At 41.4% G+C, this 23,242-nt stretch overlaps 1 protein-coding gene across 1 annotated transcript; it reads right to left on the bottom strand.

Moving 5' to 3' along the window:
- Positions 1-946: 946 nt before the first annotated feature.
- CDCP2 (CUB domain containing protein 2) lies at positions 947-22,885 on the bottom strand (the record flags this gene model as incomplete). Its single annotated transcript, XM_081949470.1, has 6 exons — positions 947-1,264; positions 4,022-4,200; positions 8,400-8,753; positions 10,180-10,521; positions 16,630-16,977; positions 22,810-22,885. 6 exons carry the CDS (start codon positions 22,883-22,885, stop codon positions 947-949), a joined length of 1,617 nt encoding a protein of 538 aa, XP_081805596.1.
- Between the last annotated feature and the right edge of the window lie 357 nt (positions 22,886-23,242).

Below are 23,242 nucleotides of genomic sequence, written 5' to 3'. Positions count from 1 at the left end.
AAAAAGCTGAGCTAGTTGCTCCCTCACCGTGGATGACTCTGCTTAACCTCACTGGTGCTCTCCCTCCCCAAGTGTAGTGACTTCCTCCCCAGGCCCCCATTCATTTCTCTCTCACACACACACAGCTGGATAAAACTATATAAAAATCTAGCCCAGCTTCACTGATTACAAGTTTGAAAAGGCAACGTGGCTCCACCTGCAATCAAACTACACTTGGGGAGGGAGAGCACAAGCGAGCACTGAGGAGACCACAGGAGGAGGCAGGAAGCCAGGCAAAGAGCCATGCTGTAGTACACACACTTCCCCCCAGCCTCTTTCTTTTGGAAGGCTCGGCTCCCCTCCGACTTCTCTGCCTCTCCTCTCACCCCAGCCTGCCAGCAGGAGGTAGTGGGTGGGCTTTATTGTGTTCCAGGCATTTCCCACCCAGACAGCAGGCTGCATTTGCAATGGTGGAGGTGTTTGGGAAAGGCAGCAGGGGAATGGGGGGGGGGGATGGCAGAGGAGCTGCTTTCAAGCCACTGGAAAAGATATCCAATCCAACTTTTGTGTGTGTGGGGGTTTGTTTGAGAGTGAGTGAGAGAGGGAAGGGGTAGGAGAGATAGTCCAATCCAACTTCTGTGTGTGTGTGTGTGTGTGTGTGTGTGTTTGAGAGAGGGGGAGGAAGGGAGAGAGGGAGGAAGGAGGGGAAGGAGAAGAAAAAGAAAAAGAAAGAAGGAGCAAAGGAGAAAAACAAATGCTGTCGCTTTAAATTGGAACTGAGCATGCCTGGCTGTGGAATTCTGGGAGTTGAAGTCCACAAGTCTAAAAATATTTGAAACTCAGCACTGTGTCAGTGCCTCACCAGTCATAAACCTCACCGCACGTCACTGTTCTGAGTGCACTGTAAACCCAATAAATCAAAGAAAGCACTCTAACAGTAGAGGAGTACAAGCAAAGAGGCCGACACCTATAATAAGACTAGCCCAACAATAGCAATCACCATCAGAACCCCAGCAAGGACACAGATGCTGATGAAGACAAAGTCACTGGTATCTTGAGCCTTGCTCTCATAAACATCTGCTACTCCTGCATCCTTCGGGTGGGACTCCACCAGATTCTCAGCATACTGGTTCAGCCTGTAGGGATTAGAGCCAGAGATCAGATTCACAAGGGCCTCTTTCCTTTTAGGCTCACATTGCACTTCGTATTGGTGAATATCCTCCTGGGTTCCATCAGAAAAGTCAATGTATAGGATGCTGACAATCACAGATGTGTTGTTTCTTCTCTAAACGAGGGAAAGAAAGAACAGGTTTTAAAAATAAAACTTTCTGCTACACAATGCTTTGAATTCAGATAAATAAGGCCATTAGACCAAGCTGAAGATGGTGCTACTACAAGTGTCAAATTATGGCTTTCAGCATTCAGTCCTGTAGTGCCAGGCAGGAAGCAAAACTGGATGCTTTTCGAGCCCTTGCTGGGCTGCCTGGCACAGCTTTCCAGCTGCATTTGGCTTGAAGATTCATATACTGTGCAAACCTAAAAGGAGACAGGTGGCAAGACGACTTTACGAACATAGGTAAGGTTTTTGAGGGGAAATTGTGCAATAATTTTGCAACTGCTCAGTGTGATAAATGGGTAGGCTGGCTAGAAATAATACTAAGCTTTGTGGGTGTGCAGATGACATTTTGGGTAAAGAACAATGCCAATATTTTTGTGACCACCTACTGAGATAAGGATCCACTTAGAACATATTATAAAACGATTTAAATAGAATCATGGCGTGCAAATCATTTAACCTGCTTGGGTATTTTTATTTTTATTTCTGGGATCACCACCGGCAGGGAAATCTTCTGTACCTGCCCTAATGAACTATAAAAGAATACCGTATTTTTCAGACTATAAGACGCACCAGAGTATAAGACGTACCATGATTTTTAAATTTAAAAAAAAGTTTTTGCACTATGCAGGCCTCCCAAGCCCTGTGCATGCCTCATTCTTTGCAAAAAAAGGGGGGGGGCATGCAGAGCTTTGGGAGGCTTGTAGAGTGCTCCTGTGGGCTGGGGGGGGGGCAAAAACGGCCCATTTTTTGCTCGTGCTTGCCCTTCCCAGGAGCACTTTGTAAGCCTCCCAAACCCTCTGTAAGTCCATTTTTGCAAAGGGGGCGGAGTTTTAGTAGGCCAAAAAATGCTATATTCAGTGTATAAGACGCACCCAGATTTTCAACCTATTTTTTGAGGGGAAAAGGTGCGCCTTATACTCCGAAAAATACGGGTATGTTTCATAGGTTGTGGTACGTCCCTTGTGGGACAGCTATCCGGACAGCCCTCACCTTTTGGGCCTTTGGGAAGGCTGTACAAATCTGGTTTTTCCCTCCATAGATTTTAAGGGGCATATTGGTAGGAGAACCCCATATAGGACTCTTTGATTGAAGATAATGCATGAGCTGCCTCGGCTTCTGTATTTGTGCATTTATTATGTTTGCTTGTACTTGTATTTATGATCCTTTCATTGTTTTCGAGTGTGTTCCACCCAGAGTTATTTGCTTAAGACTGCTGGCATTATAAAGTTCTTAAATAAATAAAATACATAGATGAACTGAAATTCATAACATAAACAAGCATCCTTCCTTCCCTGTTGAGATATGCCCGGTTTATATGCATTTAAGGAAGGCTGTACTAAAACTCTGGGGCCAAACTGATTATTGTGAAGTGGGACCTCCATTATGACTTTTTAAAAAACTTAAAAATAGCAGCATGAGAGGGATGCCTTAATTGGATTGGAAAGCGATTGGTGTCCCTATCCAGGCACTGTCTATCTGGAAGCAGTTCATTATCAATGGAGGATTTTCTCTCAATGCAAAGAAGCAGAATGATCACTAAGACCTCAGTAGGAAATGAGAGAGTTAAGTTCCATTTCTCTGCCTGTGGTGATCCCAGAAATAAAAAATATCCAAACAGACTAAATACAAAAGATGGAATGTGAAATCTTGTTTGGCCCTCTGTTTTTTATTATATTATCTGAGTATGTTTTAAATAAAAAGTGAACATCTGGAATTATTTTGCTTAGTAAACAGACCATAGTTTTCCATATGAACTAATGCTTTTCTTCACAATTTCTTTTTAAAAAATCAATTCCTCAAACTATCTGCCAGAGACTGAGAATGGGCTTGTGTCCTTGAGAGAAAGTAAACCAGCATCACCTTTCTTATATAATTTTATATAATATATAGAGAAGAAAGAAAGAAAGAAAGAAAGAAAGAAAGAAAGAAAAGAAAGAAAGAAAGACAGAAAGACAGAGAAGGGGGAAGAGGAGAAGCCTACAAACCATAAATAAAATAAAATAATAATAAATTAGGTATAGAGGAAGAACCAATATCCCAATGACTACTTGATCAAATGGATGCTTCAATAGGGCATTGAGCAAAATTATATAGTCTGAGTCAGTAGAGAGCTGCACGTGTTAATAGAGGTCTACACCACATATATTTTCATGTCATAAATTACCATATCCTATATGTACATCCAATGCATAAAAAGACAAGTTAACATTTCCTTTTATCTTCCTCTCTAAAATATCAGAGAGTGAGTGTTTTTTTACGTGCATGTATATATGTGAGTGAATATATAACTATCAGGATGTTTTTGTGTGATTCAATAGCTGATTCAATATATTAAATAAACATCTATATTAGATGACCTATTCTTCAGTCATAATCATTTTTGACTTCAGCCTTAATTGTCCAATGATATGAGTATACCATTGTTAATTTCATGAACATGTTAGTCTTGCAGTTTCTAATTATTTGTGCTCAGCTAGCAAAGCAAAAGAGGACTTCAGAGAAGAGGATTTTCCTCACCAAACCTCTGAAACACATTCAGCAGAAGATGCTATCATGATCAAGATGTTACAGGAGCAATGGACCTTTCTATGGTTTTCATAATAACACAACTGCTGCTATATGTGGGAGGTGGGTAGACAGCTCCTTTCATCTTGGCTCAGCATTAGCAGCTAAAACTCTGCCCTTTCCACACAGATAATGTACTTGCGGTTCCATGCCACAGGTTTCAAATCTTGCATGTATCCGAAAGGTCAAGCCAACCACTTGTGCAGGGCAGGAGGGGATTCCTAAGTAGATTTTATTTCGCTCCAGCTGGGCCAAAGACTGTGTAGGGATTTGGATCTGAAACTCTGTTCTTGTGCAGCTGACATTCATAGGGACAACTACATTGAGGAGAAACAAAACAAAGAAGGAATCTCTGAAATTACAAAAGCATAACAAACAGCCAGTGGCAATTTCTGGAGTTAACGCACCTGGCACAATACTATCTATAAAGTAGATAACAACATCCTTTCTTCTAATCTAAAGTCTTACACATGTACCAAATCACTATTTGATCCAATTTTAGAGATAATAAGCCACATTTGTCTACTGTATGGTAGATATAACCTATTCAGAGGCAGTATTCAGCAGGTTCTGACCAGTTCTGGAGAACCGGTAGTGGAAAGTGTGAGTAGTTTGGAGAACTGGTAAATACCACCTCTGACTGGCCCCACCACCATCTATTCTCTGCCTCCTGAGTCCCAGCTGATCGGGAGGAAATGGGAGTTTTGCAGTAACCTTCCTCTGGAGTGGGGAGGGAATGGGGATTTTACAGTATCCTTCCGCTGCCATGCCCACCAAGCACAGAACTGGTAGTAAAAAAATTTGAATCCCACCACTGAATCTATCATGTACTTCTTGCTATGACTCCCCATGTAGTCTCCCATATATCACAAGATTTTGGGAATCTATATGAAATATAGAAACCCAAAGAATTTTCTGCTGACATTAGATTCTCTGGATGTGACTGGGTTGTGAAATTGATTAGGAAACAGGGTTAGAGTCGTGATCTCATGATCTCTAGTTTCCCCAAGTAATTGGTGGGCAGTGAAAAGTTGTCGTTTTAAAAAATCTGACCAAGTATAGATGTCTCTGTATATGTCTTTTGGGTCAAAATACTGAACTTAGAAAGCAGCATCGCAAATTCTCTATCAAATCTGGATCCAGAGAAATTAGGTGGCAGTTTATTCAAATTTATTCTTTTGAATTAAATGTTATTTTTGAGAACATCAAAAATTTGTCCAAGGTAGAGTTCCCCCTTAGCAGTGACAGTTTTGAAAATCCCCACATGATGTGAATTTTCCCCTCGTGTTTCCCCTTGGATTTAACTGATATGTGACAAGGTAGCAGGGTTGTTGAACATTCCTAGAAGGAGGAAGGACATTGATACACATCCTCCTTGGACAAATCATAAGTAAAAGAGCACAAACATACAATGTTTCCCCAAAATTCTTTGTATCTTTGAAGGGATATCTAAAAACAAATATCTCTACTAAACCGAATGAGAGATGGTACAAATACATAGTGTATAGTATTTCCCAAGCATTACGCCAAACATGTAACCTTTGTAGTCATTTCAAATGCTCAGGTAGTTTTAATAGTCTTCTGCTCATGGTCCAAACTCAATTCATACTGTATTGGGCTGTTTTGTGAATCCTGCGCTCCAGTTATATTTTTAGAAAGCTGACATCATCACAAAGTCTCCCATACTATAGACCTTGCTATACTGGAAACACCAGTGTTCACTACTTCAAAAGTTAAAGCAAGAATGTTTCTGTTCTGATATACTACCAGCCAATGTAGAAGACCTCACATAAATGCCAAGCCCTAAAGGAAAGACAACCCTTTAAAAAAATACCTAGATTTAAAAAGAAGTTATATGAAAGAACAGAAATATTATATTGGTGTTTAATCACCCTAAGTATCTAACAAATATATTAACCCCTTACATAAAGTATTTTTTTCAAACAGTGGGATACATTATGAAAAATTGGTACTGGGTGGGACTGAAGTAGGACAAAACGAAACGAAAGATGGATGCTTTATCCAGATAATCCTTGTTGAGTGACTGCCATTACAACTGTGATGAAAGAGTAATTTTACAACCAATCCTTGCATTTATAACCTTTGCAGGTCTATACAGCAAAGAAAAGTAAGTAAAATCATAAGCGTTGCCCTAGTTTCATTTTGTGACTGTTTTGCCTCATACCCATGTTGCCAATCTAAGGTGGTCACTGAACAAGGGCTACCAGTAGCAAAAACATTATTGTTATTAGTAATTTCTATATTAATTCAGACTCCTGTCTCTTGCCTGTATATACAGGTAATCCTCAACTTATGACCACAATTGAGCACAACATTTCTATTGTTAAGTGAGATATTTATAAAGTGAGCTTTGCCTCATTTTACAACCTTTCTTGCTGTTGTTAAGTGAATCACTACAGTAAACTGGTTATTAGGTAAATCTGGTTTTTCCACTGACGTTGCTTGTCGGAAAGTCACAAAAGGTGATCACGTGACCTTGAGACACAGCAATGGCCATAAATATGAACAAGTTGCAGAGCATCTGATCATGGGGATGCTGCAAAGGTCGTTACTGTGAAAAATTGTCATAAGCCACTTTTTTCATTGCCATTATAACTTTCAACGGTCATTAAATTAACTGTTATAAGTTGAGGACTGTGTACATATTAGCAATAGCAATAGCACTTAGACTTATATACTGATTTACAGTGCTTTACAGCCCTCTCTAAGTGGTTTTTTAAAACAGAGTCAGCATCTTGCCCCCATCAATTTGGGTCCTCATTTTACCCACCTCGGAAGGATGGAAGGCTGAGTCAACCTTGAGCCTGGTGGGATTTGAACTGCCAAATTGCAGGCAGGCAGCAGAAGTAGCCTGCATTACTGCACTCTAACCACTGAGGCTAATTAGAATAATTCATCAGTGGAATAACTTTCCTTCAGACGTTGTGAATGCTCCAACACTGGAAGTTTTTAAGAAGAGATTGGAAAACTATTGGACTGAAATAGTATAGGGCTTCCTGCTATCTACATCATAAATAAGGGAATCGTTTTGTACAGAGATGAACAATTGTATGGTGGAGTTTTATATAATTGGCAGCAACAATGTAAGCCATTTAAAGTCTACATTTTCAGGACCAAGAAGGCGGTCAGACATAGAAATATGTCTAGAATTTATCTAAAATATATTTTGGTAGAGGTTTTTCCAGTTGTGGTCTCTGCTTTTGCTGCAGTGTTGAAAACTGGTAACCGCAAGAAGGCCAATGAAGAATCCCGAAAGAGTAATCAGGTTGAATTTCACGTAATGATCTGAACTAAACAACTACATTTTTGGCTCACCAATGTTTCTAGAGATTAACACCACTGTACATATTGAGCAGCTCCATTTATATTGCACCAGGGCTTGGAAAAAAAAAATCCCTTTGTGATTGGAGTTCATTCTTCATCGCATAGTGAGAAATCTTGGAATAATTTCATATCCCTAGCACCAGTTACATTCCTCAGTGTTGGAAAAAAAGGTGCATTTCTAACCTATTCATTTTGGGAGATAGAGGGCCCAGGGCAAAGGAACGGTTAATGCTGAGCTGATGCCTTCTGCAAACACATAACAGATGGGTTTCTGACTGATCCCTTTATGAGAACAGAGGAAAGAAATTAGTACATATTGCAGGACCTCATACTTTAGCTAGAAGAAAAAATTAGAAAAAATCATCTATAGTTTGGGATGATGCCACTGATGTGTGTTTGAGGAATAATGATCAAGCATAATTCTTATACACAAATAAGGTAGAAATCCTGTGTATTTTAAAAATATTGGGCATTTTTAACACCCTCAAAAATACTAAGACTGATATATGTGTGGATGTAAAATTAGGACAGAAAAATAACTGGCAAAGAAAGTAAATGCTCCTGAACACCTCAACCAGATTCTAAATCAACTAGAAAAATAAGGCAACCCAAATAATGAAGTTATTTTCATTTATGCTGAATATCTCTGGAACTGCTCTCAGGTCATAAAGCTAGACATTCTGCTGGTCTAGAAAAAATATACCCAATATTAACACAATAAAATATAATAAAATTCTACAGTAAAAATAAAAGTGTATATTGATCAGCAAAATCATAAATGCTTATAAAGATGCAGTTCCTGGAACAGTCAAGAAGTAGCTGAGGCAACAGGCTTCAATTCATGGCCATGTAGAGTTTGGGTGAATCATTCTATCTAGAACATTAAAAATGATATCTTTAGCAGGTTCTAATTGAAACCAGAACCTTCTGGTACATTTAAGAGCTTGTTTATACATAAAAATGGGAAAAAATAAAGTTGGCTGACATCTATAACTATACAATGTATGAATTAGTTACTATGGATGTCATTATCCAGGGAAAGCTAATTTCCATATAGTTGCATTCTAGAACCTTTGTGAGCTAATGATCTTCAAACTATGGTGTTTTGCTTTTCTCTTTATCTTCTCATTTTTATTTTATTCCACATAGTTTATCCGATAATAGATCTTACCTCCAAAATATGCTACCGAGAAACCTCGGTTGGCTGTATTCCTGTCAGTGTGAAGGACCAACAGCAAGTTGTTTCTACTGGATATAATTGGAGATAGCATTTCTCTCCCACACCATTTTCCTAGCAGAGATGCCTTCTCAGTACCTCCATCAAACACAGCCAAATGGTCATAATCGCAACCATCTGTCAGGCTGTTCCGTCCCTCTAGATCTAGGTCCAGGAAAAAAACTTTGATTCGATAACCTAGCGGCAGCTGGATGGTCCATCGACACTTGATATTATTCGGGTAAGAGTGGGGATATTGAGGACTGGAGAAATTTCCTTTGACAGTGGTATACACCTCCTGACATGCACCTGGTTGCAAGGGAAAAAAACCAATGAAATACTATGGCAAACAACAAAAACATTCATTTTATTGTGTAGGATCTCCTAGAATTTTTTTCTTCAAACTTTTTCCTTTACTTCAATGCACTTTTAAATAATTTTCACTCTGCTCAGACTTGGTTTGAAGCTGTGACACAAGGGATACAAATAATAAACCATTAAATTGGTGGCCTAACCTAAAAATAGCTCGAACTGGAAAAGTGGGCCACTATGAGTAGCTGATAGTAGGAGGCAGCTATCTCAGCCTATCATTGCCAGAAGCCAATGTCATGAGAATTTTATGCTGCAGTTTGGTCTAACACTGTCAGCCATTCAAGACAGAACAGATTAGGAAACCAAAGTCATGCATGCTAATACTTCTTTTATTATAAGGTTACAGTACAGAATCTTGCAAGTCTGAAGGCATTTCCTCCCCGCTTCTTATGTTCATATTAACTAGGGAGGGTCTTGTCTGAAACCCTTCTAAAAGGCAAGAGGACTTTCTTGGTTTTTTTCCCCCCCTTTGGAAGAGTTTCACTTCTCATCCAAGAAGCTTCTTCGTTTCTTCGGGGATGAGATATTCTTCGATTTCATGCTTCCTTACCACCATCACTATCCAAATGCTTTTCTTCAGTCTGTCTCGTAATTTTTATGCTCCTGGGATTTTTACTCATATTTTTTGTGGTCAAGATATCTTCTGAATATGTGCCACATATCCTAAACTGGTCTAAAGCTTAGGTTCTCCAGAACATGGTAAATAATGTGGCAGTACACTCAGAAAAAATATTCGGCATACTAAAATAATGATAACTTTATCAGATGTAAATCAATAGTAGAGTTAAGGTCATGTTTGTCAGGGGAAATTTTCACCCTGAGATAATGAGGTCTGGAATCGACGGCTTTTCCAAACAGCATATCTTCAAGAAGCGAAAATAAAAAACCCGAGAACATGTTCTAATGAAAACAAACTTTAATATGAAAATAAAATGAAAATAGAAATAAAACAAATCTATCTAATTGTTACATTTTGGCAGAAGCAATTCTCGTCCACCTTCTTTGGCAGACGAACAAAGATCAAAAGGGAAGAAGTCTCTGGAATGTGTGATGAGCAGGCGCAGTACATCACTTGCTGATAAAGACCTATGACCTGCGCAGTAATTCATCAGTTCGGCTAGCAAACAATTAACGCAGTGACAATGTTGCCTTACCTAGTATTGGGGGAGTCCTTCTATTAAGAACATACAGAAGGTTTATGATTCATTAGGAATGCTGGAAAACTTTGAATTTCACACACATATACTGTATATATAGGTCTAAAAAAATATTTGGTGTTATTTTCCAAGAAGGTTCCAAAAATCATTTTATCATTCTGTATCATAATACTGATTTGTGATAAATATTAATCTTTGTACTATACCTGAAAAGAAATATGCCTTGAAGCCTTTGTTAGCAATGTTAAAATCTGATTTGAATACAACCAAAAGTTCATGTGCAGAAGATACCACCTCTGGAGGTTTCGTGTTTCCACAGTAGTAACTGAGAAGAGTATCTTCCATGGTGGGCCCATCAAAGATGGCCACATAGTCAAAATTACACTGTTCGCTGTGTTCCATCTGGAAGTCAACAAAAATCAGTTTGATGACAGAATTGGACGTTCCCTGGATGACCCAATGGCACTCAGCATTGTTGGGGTAATTCTCTGGGTAATCAGGGCTTGTGATTGATCCAGACAATCCTGTGAGCACCCCCCCACAAACATCTGCAAGCAAGAAAGTACAATATACATTAAAATAAGACACAGAGATAGAAATCTCTGAACTGCATTCAGTTCTGGTCACCACGACGTAAAAAAGATGTGGAGACTCTAGAAAGAGTGCAGAGAAGAGCAACAAAGATGATTAGGGGACTGGAGGCTAAAACATATGAAGAACGGTTGCAGGAACTGGGTATGTCTAGTTTAATGAAAAGAAGGACTAGGGGAGACATGATAGCAGTGTTCCAATATCTCAGGGGTTGCCACAAAGAAGAGGGAGTCAAGCTATTCTCCAAGGCACCTGAGGACAGAACAAGAAGCAATGGGTGGAAACTAATTAAGGAGAGAAGCAATTTCGAACTGAGGAGAAACTTCCTGACAGTTAGAACAATTAATCAGTGGAACAGCTTGCCTCCAGAAGTTGTGAATGCCCCAACACTGGAAGTCTTTAAGAAGATGTTGGATAGCCATTTGTCTGGAACGGTATAGGGTTTCCTGCCTAGGCAGGGGGTTGGACTAGAAGACCTCCAAGGTCCCTTCCAACTCTACTATTGTATTGTATTGTATTATTGTATTAAATAAGGAAAGTTCCTATGTGGACTCCAGGTGCATTCCTCTGCACCACAGAAAATAATTCTTAGCAGGCAAGGAAACACTGGAGTGGAGGAAATAAGGAGTGCTATGGATGGGAGGTAATAAACAGAAATGTGTATGTCTAAAAATATAAGTATTTGAGGCTGAATATGATAAATAAAATTAGTGAGAGGCAGGAATCAGAAGCTAGAGAATTGTCCAGATTATAACTGAATAAAAGAGAATATTTTAGCTCAGGGTGGAACTTACTCTTACCAGTAACCCCAAATGCAGCCTGGCTAAAATAATTTCCTATTTTCAGATTCTTTACTCTGGAGTAGTCATATTGAAATGAATAAGCTTTCCTTTCACATCACTTCTGGTTTGAAGATTACAGCCAGGAATTTCAATTGTTGGGTCATTTCTGCTTTCAATTACAGCAAGACAATAAGGAAGAAGCAATAAAACTACAGTGGGAGGGAGAGCAGGATAAAATCCTGAAGCTTTTCCCTGCTGCTGTTGGCCCCTGAGTGGGGAAAAAAAATGCAATGTGATTTCTGGATCTTTTGGATCAATGTTAATGAAACACCTTTGAGAAAAATGAATGGATATGTTTGTGTGTTTGTGCGCATGCACCTGTACCCTGAGTGCACTACTTAAAAATAATAATAATTAAGACTTTGCATTTTGCATTATACTATCTGTTGATCCCACAACGCCATTTTTAAAGCTTTAATATAGAATGGTAACTACTTCTGAGGGAAGTTTGAGCAAGGTTTTTGAAGCAGTTTGAACTCCAAAAATGACTGGCAAGTTCCAGAAACAGTTCCTGTTCAGCTATAAAACCGATGAAGTGATTTTTGCCATTTTGCCAGTTTCATCCTAGGGTGAGGATTTCAGAGTAGACTTGCTGCCCGAGCAGTTCAAAATAGCTAAGACACATCATGAAACTTTAATGAAATATCATGTTACATTTATTTATTAAATTATATCCTGCCCTTTATTCAAGAGCTCATTGTTCTCTTTAAGAACTTACAGTCGGTTGGGAGACCGCGGTTTCTGGTTACACCCGGTCGCTTGTACCAACCCCCGCGTTCTAGGTGGTCAAGAGTTACAGACCCAAGGCCTGAGGCTGTTGTTATGCAATGCGAGGTCCGTTGTTAACAAGGCCCCCCTCATTCACGATCTAATTTTAGAGGGGGAGCCGGACCTCGCGGGAATAACAGAGACCTGGTTGGGCCACGAGGGAGGCCTTCCCCTCGTGGAAATGTGCCCACCAGGCTACTGAGCATTTCACCAGCCCCGGGCCCAGGGAAGGGGCGGTGGGGTGGCAGCAATTATTCGGGAGGACTTAGAGCCGAGGGAGTCTACTGTGCCACAGACGTCCGGATGTGAATCCCTTGTTGTGAAATGGGGGCCTGGGAGACAGTTGGGCCTGCTGATAGTATACCTGGCTCCTCGCTATACATCAGCGGCCCTGCCCGAACTCCTCGAGCTGATCGCATCGGTGGCGGTTGAGACCCCCAAACTTTTAGTGATGGGGGATTTTAACCTGCCATCGATGGGAGAAGCATCAGAGGGGGTTCGGGAGTTCATGGCTTCCATGACAGCCATGGACCTGACTCAAATGATTCAGGGCCCAACACACGAGGGAGGACACACTCTGGACCTTGTTTTTGTCTCTGGCCAGTGGCTGAGTGATCTGGGAGGAGGGGACTTAACCATCACTCCCCTGTCATGGTCAGATCACTCACTCCTTCGTCTTGACTTCCCTGGTGCTACCTCCCGCTGCGGGGAGGCGGAACCGGAAAGTTCCAGATGGTTCCGCCCCAGGCGCCTGATGGAACCTGATAGGTTCCAGACGGAGCTTGGGCCACCTCCTCTAACCTTGACCCGCCCCCGGGTAGAGGACCTGGTAGTTGCGTGGAATAATGCAACTACCGGGGCCTTGAACCGGGTGGCGCCTTTGCGGCCTCTCCGGCGGCAACGATCCACCCTAGCCCCTTGGTTTACCGAGGAGCTGAGGGTGATGAAATGCCGCAAGAGACGTCTAGAGAGTCATTGGAGATCCTCTTGCTCCGAATTTGATCGAACACAGGCACGAGCCCATTTAAGGACGTACCTTGTGGCATTGAGAGTGGCCAAACGCCAATATTGTGCCACTCTCATTGCATCCGCGGAGAACCGCCCTGCCGCCCTGTTTCGGGTGTCCCGCTCCCTCTTGTTTCAGAGGCCGCGGGAGGGCCCCTACAGGGCAGGGCAGGGCAGAGGAATTTGGTAAATATCTGCAGGATAAAATCGCTCAAATCCGGAGAGATTGGGTTCCTGTCAGTGATCCAATGGAGACGTCCATGGCGAGTCTTGAGGAATCGATCTGGGAGGAGTTTGACTTGGTTGCCATCGAGGATTTGGACAGATTGCGTGGACGACTGCGACCCACCACATGTTTATTGGACCCGTGCCCCTCCTGGCTTGTACTGGCATCCTGGGAGGTTACACGAGACTGGCTCCTGGGCCTAGTGAATGCTTCACTGAGCGAGGGGTCTCTCCCAGCCGCCTTGAAAGAGGCGGTGGTGAGACCCTTGCTCAAGAAGCCTTCCCTGGACCCTTTGGAGCTGGCCAATTATCGTCCTGTCTCCAACCTTCCCTTTCTGGCGAAGGTTGTAGAGAGTGTGGTGGCCTACCAGTTTCCACGACATCTGGAGGAAAATGATTATCTAGACCCGCGCCAGTCCGGCTTCCGCCCCGGTCACAGCACGGAGACGGCCTTGGTCGCGTTGGTGGATGATCTCTGGAGGGCCAGAGATAGAGGTTGTTCCTCTATCCTGGTCCTATTAGACCTCTTGGCGGCTTTTGATACCATCGACCATGGTATCCTGCTGCGCCGGCTGGAGGGGTTGGGGGTCCGGGGCACCGTTTTGCGGTAGTTCGGCTCCTACCTTTCTGACCGGACGCAGCGTGTGTTGGCAGGAGAAGAGAGGTCGACCCTACGCCCCCTTACTTGTGGGGTGCCACAGGGGTCGGTCCTCTCGCCACTCCTGTTCAACACATATATGAAGCCGCTGGGTGAGATCATCCGTGGTTTCGGGGTGGGATACCATCTGTACGCTGATGATACTCAGCTGTACTTTTCCACCCCGAACCACCCCAACGAGGCCATCGAAGTGATGTCCCAGTGTGTGGAAGCCGTACGGATCTGGATGGATGACAACCGACTCAAACTCAAACCCTCCAAGACGGAGTGGCTGTGGGTACCGGCTCCCCGGTTCAGCCAATTAATTCCATCATTGGCCATTGGGGGCATTCAACTTGCCCCCGTGGAGCGGGCGCGCAATTTGGGCGTCCTCCTGGATGCCCGGCTGTCCATGGATGACCATGTGACAGCCGTGGCAAGGGGGGCGTTCCACCAGGTTCGCCTGGTGCGCCAATTGCGCCCCCTACTGGACCGGGACGCCTTACGCACAGTCACTCATGCGCTGGTGACGTCTCGCTTGGACTACTGTAACGCTCTCTACATGGGGCTTCCCTTGAAATGCACCCGGAGGCTACAGTTGGTCCAGAATGCAGCCGCGCGGGTAATTATGGGGAGTACTAGGTACTCCCATGTGACACCGTTCCTGCGCGAGCTGCACTGGCTTCCTGTGGTCTATCGGGTGCGTTTCAAGGTTTTGATAACAATCTTTAAAGCGCTCCATGGCTCAGGACCTAGTTACTTGCGGGATCGTATTCTGCCCCATACATCCCTGCGACCAATCCGCTCGCACAGAGAGGGCCTCCTCCAGGTGCCGTCCACTAGACAGTGTCGGGGGGCGGCGCCTAGGAGTAGAGCCTTCTCTGTGACGGGCCCAGCCCTGTGGAATGACCTCCCTCCGGATATTAGGAATACCTCTGACCTCCGCTCCTTTTGTATTAAGCTTAAGACCCACCTATTCCAAGCAGCTGGCCTGGCTCAACTTTGATCTAACCATATCGCTCCTGACGGGTTTTTAACTGGGTATTTTAATTATATTTAATTAATCTAGGGGTTTTTAAATACTGTATTTTAATTGTTTTTATTTATCAGCCGACCTCCTCCTTGTGTGTGTCTCGGTTTATGTCTCTGTTATATGTTTGTTTTGTCCACATATTTATTTCATATGTTTCATTGTATGCCGCCCCGAGTCCTTCGGGAGAGGGTGCGGCTAAGAAATAATAATAATAATAATAATAATAATAATAATTATTATTATTATTATTATTATTATTATTATTATTATTATTATTATTATTATTATTATTATTATTAATGCCCCGACTGTTCTATAGAGTAGGTTGAGCTGAGAGAGACTGGTTCAAACATGCCCAGAGAGCTTCTGTGACTGAGGGTGGATTTGAACTTGAGTCCAACATTTAACTTTTGAACAACACTGACAGAGAATGAACAATACTTAAATGGATATTCTGAAATATGTGGCATTAATATTCTTACATACAGTCTCTTTAAGAGAGTTATTTCTAGAATTCAGAGGATAAGTGCAAATATTTTAATTTATTTGTATCCCACTTTATTATTTTTACAAATAACTCAAGGAGGTAAACATATCCAACACACCTCTCTCCTCTTATTTCCTCCACAACAACAACCCTGTGAGGTGGGTTGAGCTGGAAAACAGTAACTGGCCCAGTTGGATTTCATGGCTAAGACAGGACCCAAACTCAGAGTCTCACACTTTCTACTCTGGTGCCTTAACCAATAGATAAACTGGCTTGGAATAATCTAGATTTCTCAAGTTATCTCTAAACTCCATAAGGATGAATGGAACAAACTGTTTAATTACATGTTGTTGATTTCAAGAAAAATATAAATATCTAAGTCTGAAAAAGATGGCAGGTTGCTTTCTAGATGCTTTTGGTAGTTTTGAATCATTTCTCCAAAGGCCAGAGGAAAAGAACAAAAATGCATTCATTATTAATCTGCAAATGAACTCTATTTAAAGCTAGTTAAAAAATAATTTCTTGAAATAAGAATAGTAGTATATTGCATCTGAAATCATGAGAAGTTGCACCTATTCTACAAGGGAAAGGGAAAGCACCAACCAACCAAAAGAATTATACACATTAAGGCATAGCGTGCATTGAATTAGTGGTCAGGTTTAGACAATATTTTAAGCATAACCTATGGTTTGCAGAGCATGATGGCCAAGTTCACACATCACATAAAGTCAGAATCAAACTAACTACATTATGTCTTAGAGATGTGTGTGTCAAATGCTGGGTTTATACATCCCTCTAAGCATTAATGTGGTTTACTTGGTTTCGGCTTATTAAGATCCACAAACAGTTAGCAAATCAGTTTTCTTATACATTGTCTATCCTGCTTTATCATTGCAAAAATTCCAGAGTGTGGGGCCTTTACATATTACCTGAAATTGCTTAATCTCATCCTTTGTAGAAACTTACTGCTTCTCAAGCACCCCATATCAGCAAAATGATACCAGTTCTACAATACTACTGTATGATGTAGTAACTCTTAGGAGAAATCCAGGTGAAAACAATTCTGACCTTTTTGGTAAACTGCTGAGAATCCTTGACTGGCCACATGGTTATCTGAGTGAAATATTAGAGTCATTATATTCCAGGATGAGGTAAATGGTGGAGGAAAACTTGTGCCACAAAATTTACCAAGCAGATTTCCTTGGTCTTCAGAAACCCCATTAAAGATCTTGATGTAATCAAATTCGCAATTATCATGATATTCCAGATCAAAATGTTGAAAAGTGAGCAGTACAGAGGATCCTTCTGTTACCACTATGAGCCACGTACAATCTATATCATATGGATAAAGTCCTGGGAAATTTGGGCTTGAAATATTGCCGAATGATGCTGACAGAAGTCCACCACATTTAATGCCTAGAGAAAATATCAACATTCAAAGAATAACAGATTAGCAACTACAACAGCCCACACTCTGGATGTTGTCCCCTCTTGCTCTAAAAGCTTGTTAAAATGCCTGCACCAACTGATATTCCCAAATAGTTTTTCCCCTCCCAAACTAACCAGGCCTGACCCGGATTATTAAGTTTCAGGATAAAACATGAACTGATGAATTTGTAATTATTTAGTTCCCTTTTAGAGCATGCAGATGAGGGATAGATCAATTTTTGAGGGCTGAGGCTACCCCCCCCCCTTTTAAAAAAATAATAATAATAAAGGCACGATGTTTCCAAAGTGGGCTAAAATGGGCTAATTTTGATGTTTTTAAAGGAATTCTGTGCAGACCCACACAGAATGTGCCTTGAATCTGCAATGCTCAAGTTAGTCATGTCGCTCATTACAAAAAAGAATATTCTGTATGACCTGATTTTTTTCTGGAGCTATAAAACGGACGCTTAAACATCACATGCAGATTGTGCATAATAGGTTATATTGCTTGCAAATATTTTTTCAATGCTTATCTAAAACTCATTTGACCATTTAAAAAAGATTTTGATATCCCATCTTTTTTATTTTTATAAATAATTCAAAGTAGCTAGTATATCTAATACCCCTTCCTCCTCCAATTTTCCCCACAATCACTACCCTGTGAGGTGCATTGGGCTGAAAGAGACTGACTCAAAGTTATTTTTACTCATTGAAGTCAATTCACACATGCTAAATCAGTCTTGGGACTAGTTTTAATATATATATCCAAACAAATGACTAAAGATACCAAACATGCCATAGTCAGTGTAATGTTCTGTGCTAATCTTCAAGAATTTGGGAGACTTGGTTGACTGAAAAGAACATTTAAATAAAACTGGGTAACATGTAGAGCAAATAGGTAGATACACTATATTGCCAAAAGTATTTGCTCACCCATCCAAATAATCAGAACCAGTTGTGAGCAAATACTTTTGGCAATATAGTGTATTTTAGAGTAGGTAGGCTTATTCTTGATTGTTTCATTTAATTGTTCTAATTAAAGATCATTTGTATTCTGTTGATACCTTACAATGGGTTTTTTAAAGGAAGAAAAGCAGTGCACATACATGCATTGCAAACATGTTCCTCTGTACAGCATATAAAATTGAATTACTGAGAACATACAACAGAATTAACAACTAGAAGTTACCTTTCTTTGATTAGTCCACATACTTAGAAGACTCCTAGTTAGTAATGTATCATTACAAAATAATTTAGTTATAGCAGTCAAAATGATAATTATATTTCCAGGCTTAACCCTTAGTCCGATAATAGACAATATCCTCAATATGTGTTTACATCCCTAACATTTCTTGAAATTACCCATTTGGATTGTAAGTTTTGTTTTGCAGCATGCGCCAAAGGGCCACATTCATGTTTAATTAGAAATGAGTCTCACCAAGTTGAGCAGGATTTCACCCTGGAAGATTTGCTATGATAACAACCATAAAAGTATCAAATGCAGGTCAAATGTTTCCTTCTAGTGCTATTAAATAATTATATCTTGTTTAATTCTAAACTTTTGGCAGCAATTACATTAAATCTAAAAAACCAAATTAGCCATTAGACTCCAATATACTGCATAGCTCAGTTCCCATTAAAATTTTATTCAACAAATATAGAACTTGGGTGTGCCTGGAGGAGGGGGTTATGATCAGTGGTGGATTTCAAATAATTTCACTACCAGTTCACTGAAAATGTGAGTGCGCGCAGCTTCCACCATGCAGTGAGGCCCAACTGAGCAGCCTTTTGGGGTCTGCTCCCCTCCATCTCTGCTCTCCGGGGCAGCGGCTGCTTCTCTCCACACTGCTGGGAGAGCGCTTTCCTCTAAGTCCCATCCGGAAAGAGCTGAGGCAGAGAACAGCAGCCATATTGAATGCTGTTTCTCTCAGCTGCAGCACTTTCCAGATGGGACTTAGAGGAAAGTGGCAGCTCACAGATGCTAAATTGCACAAGCAGCTCTCCCAGCAAGAACAGAGAGAAGCAGCTGCTGACCCGGAGAGCACATGGAGCATCTCCATGAGCAACCGAGATTCGGCAAGGGACAGAAGAAGTGGCTGCAAGATCTCCACTGCAGCACTTTCTGAATGGGACTTCTTACAGGTAAGAAGAACTGCCTGGCCCATTCCCAAACCACTTCAGCCCTCCTGCACCTCCCTGCACCATCGGTGGTGTGATTTGCCAGTTCTCCAAACTGTGCAGAATCATTACTACTGGTTTGGTAGAACCGGTCCAAACCAGCTGAATGCCACCTCTGGTTATGATAAAGTGTCGAATAAGAGAGCTCTGTTCACCAAATATCTCCCTGGATCTGGGCTTCATGTCACAGTGGACTATCTTCATATCATCTTGGACCAGCCTGGATTCTTTATAGAGTGCTAGATAGACCTTATTGTACTGGAGCACATAAAACCAGACATGTCATTAGAAGCAAAATCACGAAACCCTGTCTCACTTATTTTGGGCATGTCATGCGGGGGAATTCACTGGAGAAAGCAATAAGTCTGGACTCGGTAAACAGAAATCAGGCTGCGGGATCCATCAAAGTTGACACCAGCCAGAGCAGAGAAAAACTCAAAGAAGTAGTGAACGATTGGAAGATATACAGACATGTGACCCAAAGGATCGCCTTGAGTCAGATACGACTGAATGGATAGCATCATCATAATCAGACTGGGTTTATACAAAAGGCGGTTCTTGGTTATATCCTATATATTGTGCAACAAGGACAGATTAAAAAATACTTAAGCTTTTCGGAAACTTCATTTAATATTTTTGAACTATAAGACGCACCAGTGTATAAGATGCACCAAGATTTCGAAGTGGTAAATAAGAAAAAAAGTTTTGGTCCTCCCTGGCCCTCAGGAGAACTCTGCAGGCTTCAGCAGGCCTAGGGGAAGGCAAAAACGCAAAAAATGGGTGGAAAACGGGCCGTTTTTTGCAATAACGGGGGCATTTTTGCCTTCCCCCAGCCTTGCTGAAGCCTGCAGAGTGTTTATGGAGGCTGGTGCAAGGCAAAAAATGGCCTGTTTTCACCCATTTTCCCACAAAAATGGTATGTGGGGGAGGAGCTTCGAGAGGCCAAAAATGGCTGTATTCAGTGTATAAGACACAAAAACATTTCCACGCTCTTTTAGGGGGTGAAAAGGTTATCTTATTCTCCGAAAAATACGGTACTTCCCTTTCAATTTATATTATTCAGTAGACCAGCTGCCTGTTAGTTTTCTGTTTCAGAGTAATATGATTGGTCTTTAATATTTGTGTCTCAAATTCTTCTTCACTGCTTACATTATGATCCCGTTGCATTTCGTTTTGCCAATATTGGCATTTGTTTTGACATGGAACAAAATTACTTTCTCCAGGATTGTTTCCATAACCAACAAACATTATTTGTTTTCCTTCACAGAAGATGCCTTTACCATGTCTATAAGAGAGTAATTAAATTCACCTATTATTATAGCACTTTGACTATCTTAGTAGTTTCCTTATTCTTTTTCCTTCTATGTAAAATGGAAGATTCCACATTAGGAAAAAAATCTTATTTAAATCTCAGTTTCATAGATATGTTTCTCCGGGACATCATGTTCTCTGACTTTATGCAATTATTCATTCTCTATGGAAAACATACTTTTAAAACTGTATTTTTCTAGCTCCTCCCTCCCTCCCCTGCTATTTATGCATTGAACATAAGTATAATTCTCTTCTCTGATTATGTCTTGAAAGGATAACTGTTTTGACAGTTACATTTTACAAGTCAGACTCTTTCAAACAGAATCTAATCTGGGAAGACTATTTAATGAGCTGCAGTGGCACAGTGATTAGACTGCAGTACTGCAGGCTACTTCTGCTGACTGCCAGCTCCCTGCAATTTGGCAGTTCAAATCTCACCAGGCTCAAAGTTGACTCAGCCTTCCACCCTTCCGAGTTGGGTAAAATGAGGCCCCAAATTGTTGGGGGCAATATGCTGACTCCAGGGACGTGCGGTCAGGGGAGGCAAGGGAGGCAGAGCCTCACCTCTCTTCATGAAATAATAGTATATAATATTATTATAATTATTATAATATTATATACATCCGGCCGGCCGCGCCCGGGAGCTGCAGAGGCAGAAATGTTGTCGGCGCTCCCGGATGACGAAGCCACGAAAGCGACTGGTGGGAAGGTTCTCGTCGTTCCCCAGTCACTTTTGTGGCTTTGTCATCCGGGAGCGCCAACAACATTTCTGCCTCCGCAGCTCCCGAGCGCAGCCGGACGGATGTAGCCAGAGTGATGCCGAGGCGGTCCGGGCGGACGAAAGAGCTGCGGAGGCAGAAATGTTGTCAGCGCTCCCGACTGGGGAACGACGAGAACCTTCCTGCCTCTGCTGGACTTTGAGCAAGTCCAGCAGAGGCAGGAAGGTTCTCGTCATTCCCCAGTTGCTTTCGAGGACTGCGTAGCGCAAGCCGGCGGAGCACGCTCAGGAAGGCGGGGAATGAGATCACGTGTACTGGAGGCTGAGGCAGCCTCAGCTTCCAGCACACATGGTCCCATTCCCCCCCTTCCTGATGATGTCACCAGCCTCACCAGCCATAAACCTCACCGCACGTCACTGGCTGACTCTGTAAACCGCTTAGAGGGGGCTATAAAGCACTGTAAAGTGGTATATAAGTCTAAGTGCTATTTCTGTTGTCAGTAACAGTGTGTTAAACTCTCAGTAAAAGAAACTGGGAGGTGGCAAGGTGGGAAAGATACCTGTTTTTTCAGAACTGAATATCTTTTTTTTAAAAAAAATCAAAGAAAGAGATTGGTGCTTCTACAGAGCTTTGGACATAATTTTTCCAGATAGGGATTTCCTCTCCCCAGCATTTATTTGCATATTGTAAATGTTTAACCATTGTCCTTAACATTACTCAAATAGACTTGCCTGTGGATAGTCCATCCTGAGAAATCAATGCAAAATTAGTAAAATAGAAACCACATGTCTAGTAGACTATTGTAAACACAGTTCTACTAACTATCAGTGAAATAGTATGAAGTACCATCATTCATTTAATGATTATCCCAAGGTAGAATGGCATTGAAAAAAGTGACTCATGAACATTTTTTTACACTTATGACCATTGCAACATCCCCATGGTCACATGATTAAAAGTCAGGCGTTTGGCAGTCGGCATGTATTTATGATAGTTGCAGTGTTTCGCGATCTTGTGATGCCACTTGCAACAGTCTTACAAGCAAAGTCAATGGGGAAACCAGATTCACTTAACAGCCATGTTACTAACAACAACTGCGCTAATTCATTTAACAACGGTGGCAAGGATGGTCTTAAAATGGGGCAAACTTCCCTTGCCAACTGTCTCGCTTAGCAATAAGAATTTTGGAGTCAGTGGTGTCGAAGACTACCTGTTCTGTCATACCTAATCTTCACAGGAGCAATAGTGGAAGAAATTTTCAGTCAACCATGACATGGCACCAGTGTTTCCCATTCATTCCAATAGGGAGTGAATATTTGGATTCACTTCCAGTTGACAATTGATCGCACTTACAGTAGCTCTCTAGTCTGGGTTATACACGTTTGTAAGTTTTTTTTTAAAATGTACAAATATACCCCAAACAGACTGCTGAAAACATTGCCCAAAGTGTGTCATTAGTATGCACAATATTTCTCTCAACGACAGCTAATTTTCTGAAGGAAGCATCTCAGATGGGCATGGAAAAGAAACTTAAGACATTCTATCTAAAAAGAAAGGACTCTGCAAACTAATTGAGAATGCTGCTTCCACACCCTGAAGCCCCTTAATTTACCTGTCTTGGCATTTATTCCATTTGCTGTGCTCAAGAAAATTATGGTGAAAAAGTGTTTGAGAAGCATCTGGGGCATCCTCAGAGAAGCGAAAACAGCAAAAGTATACTCATTGCAGGCTCTTTGGAAAGGAAAAATAGCTGGAGGGCTGTCGAATTAATAATGTAATGAATAATTTATTGCTTCTTTGAATTAGTAACATGAACTGTGCTTTGCTTCCAACACTTGGTTTTCACGACCAAGATCAAGTATCTCTAGAATTTACAATGGATGAGATATCTTGTCAATATCTTATCTGTATTTGGAAACAATGTTATTGGTTGGGATATGTTGCATAAATGCCAAAAGTCTTTACTGACTACACACCCTGTGGGATTCACAAAGATATTTAATTGTACCAGATAAGGAGAAGAAAAAAAAAAAGGATTTCAGATT

This window comes from Natrix helvetica, assembly GCF_964273705.1.
Source record: "Natrix helvetica genome assembly, chromosome: 3".
Lineage (NCBI taxonomy): Eukaryota > Metazoa > Chordata > Lepidosauria > Squamata > Natricidae > Natrix > Natrix helvetica.
This window is presented reverse-complemented; position numbering and strand designations above follow the sequence as displayed.